General features: G+C 39.3%; 1 protein-coding gene across 1 annotated transcript in view; it reads left to right on the forward strand.

Moving 5' to 3' along the window:
• The window catches only part of rtel1 (regulator of telomere elongation helicase 1), a 22,293-nt gene extending 21,077 nt beyond the window's left edge, over window positions 1–1,216 (forward strand). Inside the window, exon 25 of the mRNA XM_035657409.1 lies at window positions 1,200–1,216. Within this exon, the coding sequence (XP_035513302.1) occupies window positions 1,200–1,216 (17 nt within the window). The remainder of the gene's footprint in view (window positions 1–1,199) is intronic.

Genomic DNA, 1,216 nt, shown 5'->3' on the forward strand with positions numbered 1-1,216 from the left:
GATGTACAGCAGTGTGGAGTTTGCTGCTTTTTAAATAAGGTATGCCCAAGCTCTGAAAACAACTCTCTCTTCTACAATACTGTTATTTTTGCTTTGGTTTTATAGATTTATTTTTGGTACATGGTGTTGCAAATTGTTGCTGGTACTTTTCTATAATGTTGTTTAGAGAAGAGAGAGAGAGAGAGAGAGAGAGAGATAGAGAAAAAATAGATGCAGTGAGATTTGGTACAGTTAATTTTTTTGGGTATGTCTTCCCCAGTGTTTGCCATAGGAGCACTTGCTATAACAAAGTATACAATGTTGTTGCTGTAACTTGATGTGATGCTACTGTTGCTGCTGTTGCTGCTGTGTGAAGTATTGATTATTGATTGATTGATTATTGTAATGCATTTGTTAGCCCACCCACCCAAATTCCGATTGGGCTAACACACACACACACACACGTGTATGTGTATATATATACATACACAAATATAACGTTGTATACACACACATATACATATGTGTGTGTGTGTGTGTGTGTGTATCCAAATGACTAGTTTTTCACAAACTTCCAACAGTTATTGTGTTCACTATTTGGGTTCATTGTACAGTTTATCAACTGTTCCGTAGTGTTATTGTTGAATTTAAAATTAAATATCCATTAAATATGTCACATACTCATGGGTCGACGTTGACTGTGATAAAAAGGGGTCCCTTAAGAAAAACCACTGACACAGAGGACTGTAAATAATGATGGAGCTCTCACTCCATATAAAACAAGAATTAACTTTTGGGGTACATCATATGTTACAGCGCTGTTTGTGTAGCTTGTTCGCATTAGCAACGTTACATGTCCCTTACCTTCTGAAGACATTCAATCACTTTGCTCATGTAGTCCTTCTGACAGTCATATGGAGGAAAAGGGAAATTCACCGTCACTCCGTTCAGAGTTAGTGAAGACATCGTGTCTCCTCGCTTAAGTCAGCAGCGGCATAATCAACTTAGTGTTCTAAATGACGCACTTCCCGCCGGTTTAACTGATAAACGCTGTGAAACGTTGTTAAACGGGTAAACAGTCGACTGCTGTAGTTGTAGTGGCCATTAATTACTTCAGTCAGACCTTACTCAATTCTCTAATCGGGTCTGTAAAAGTGCTGGTACTTGGCGCCAGATTTCCGCTCATGCGCACTGTGACGACGTCCCTCTGCTGCGTTCAGGTGCTCAGAGAATATGA

This window comes from Morone saxatilis, unplaced genomic scaffold (genome assembly GCF_004916995.1).
Source record: "Morone saxatilis isolate NCDOM2014 unplaced genomic scaffold, NCSU_SB_2.0 Contig15, whole genome shotgun sequence".
Lineage (NCBI taxonomy): Eukaryota > Metazoa > Chordata > Actinopteri > Moronidae > Morone > Morone saxatilis.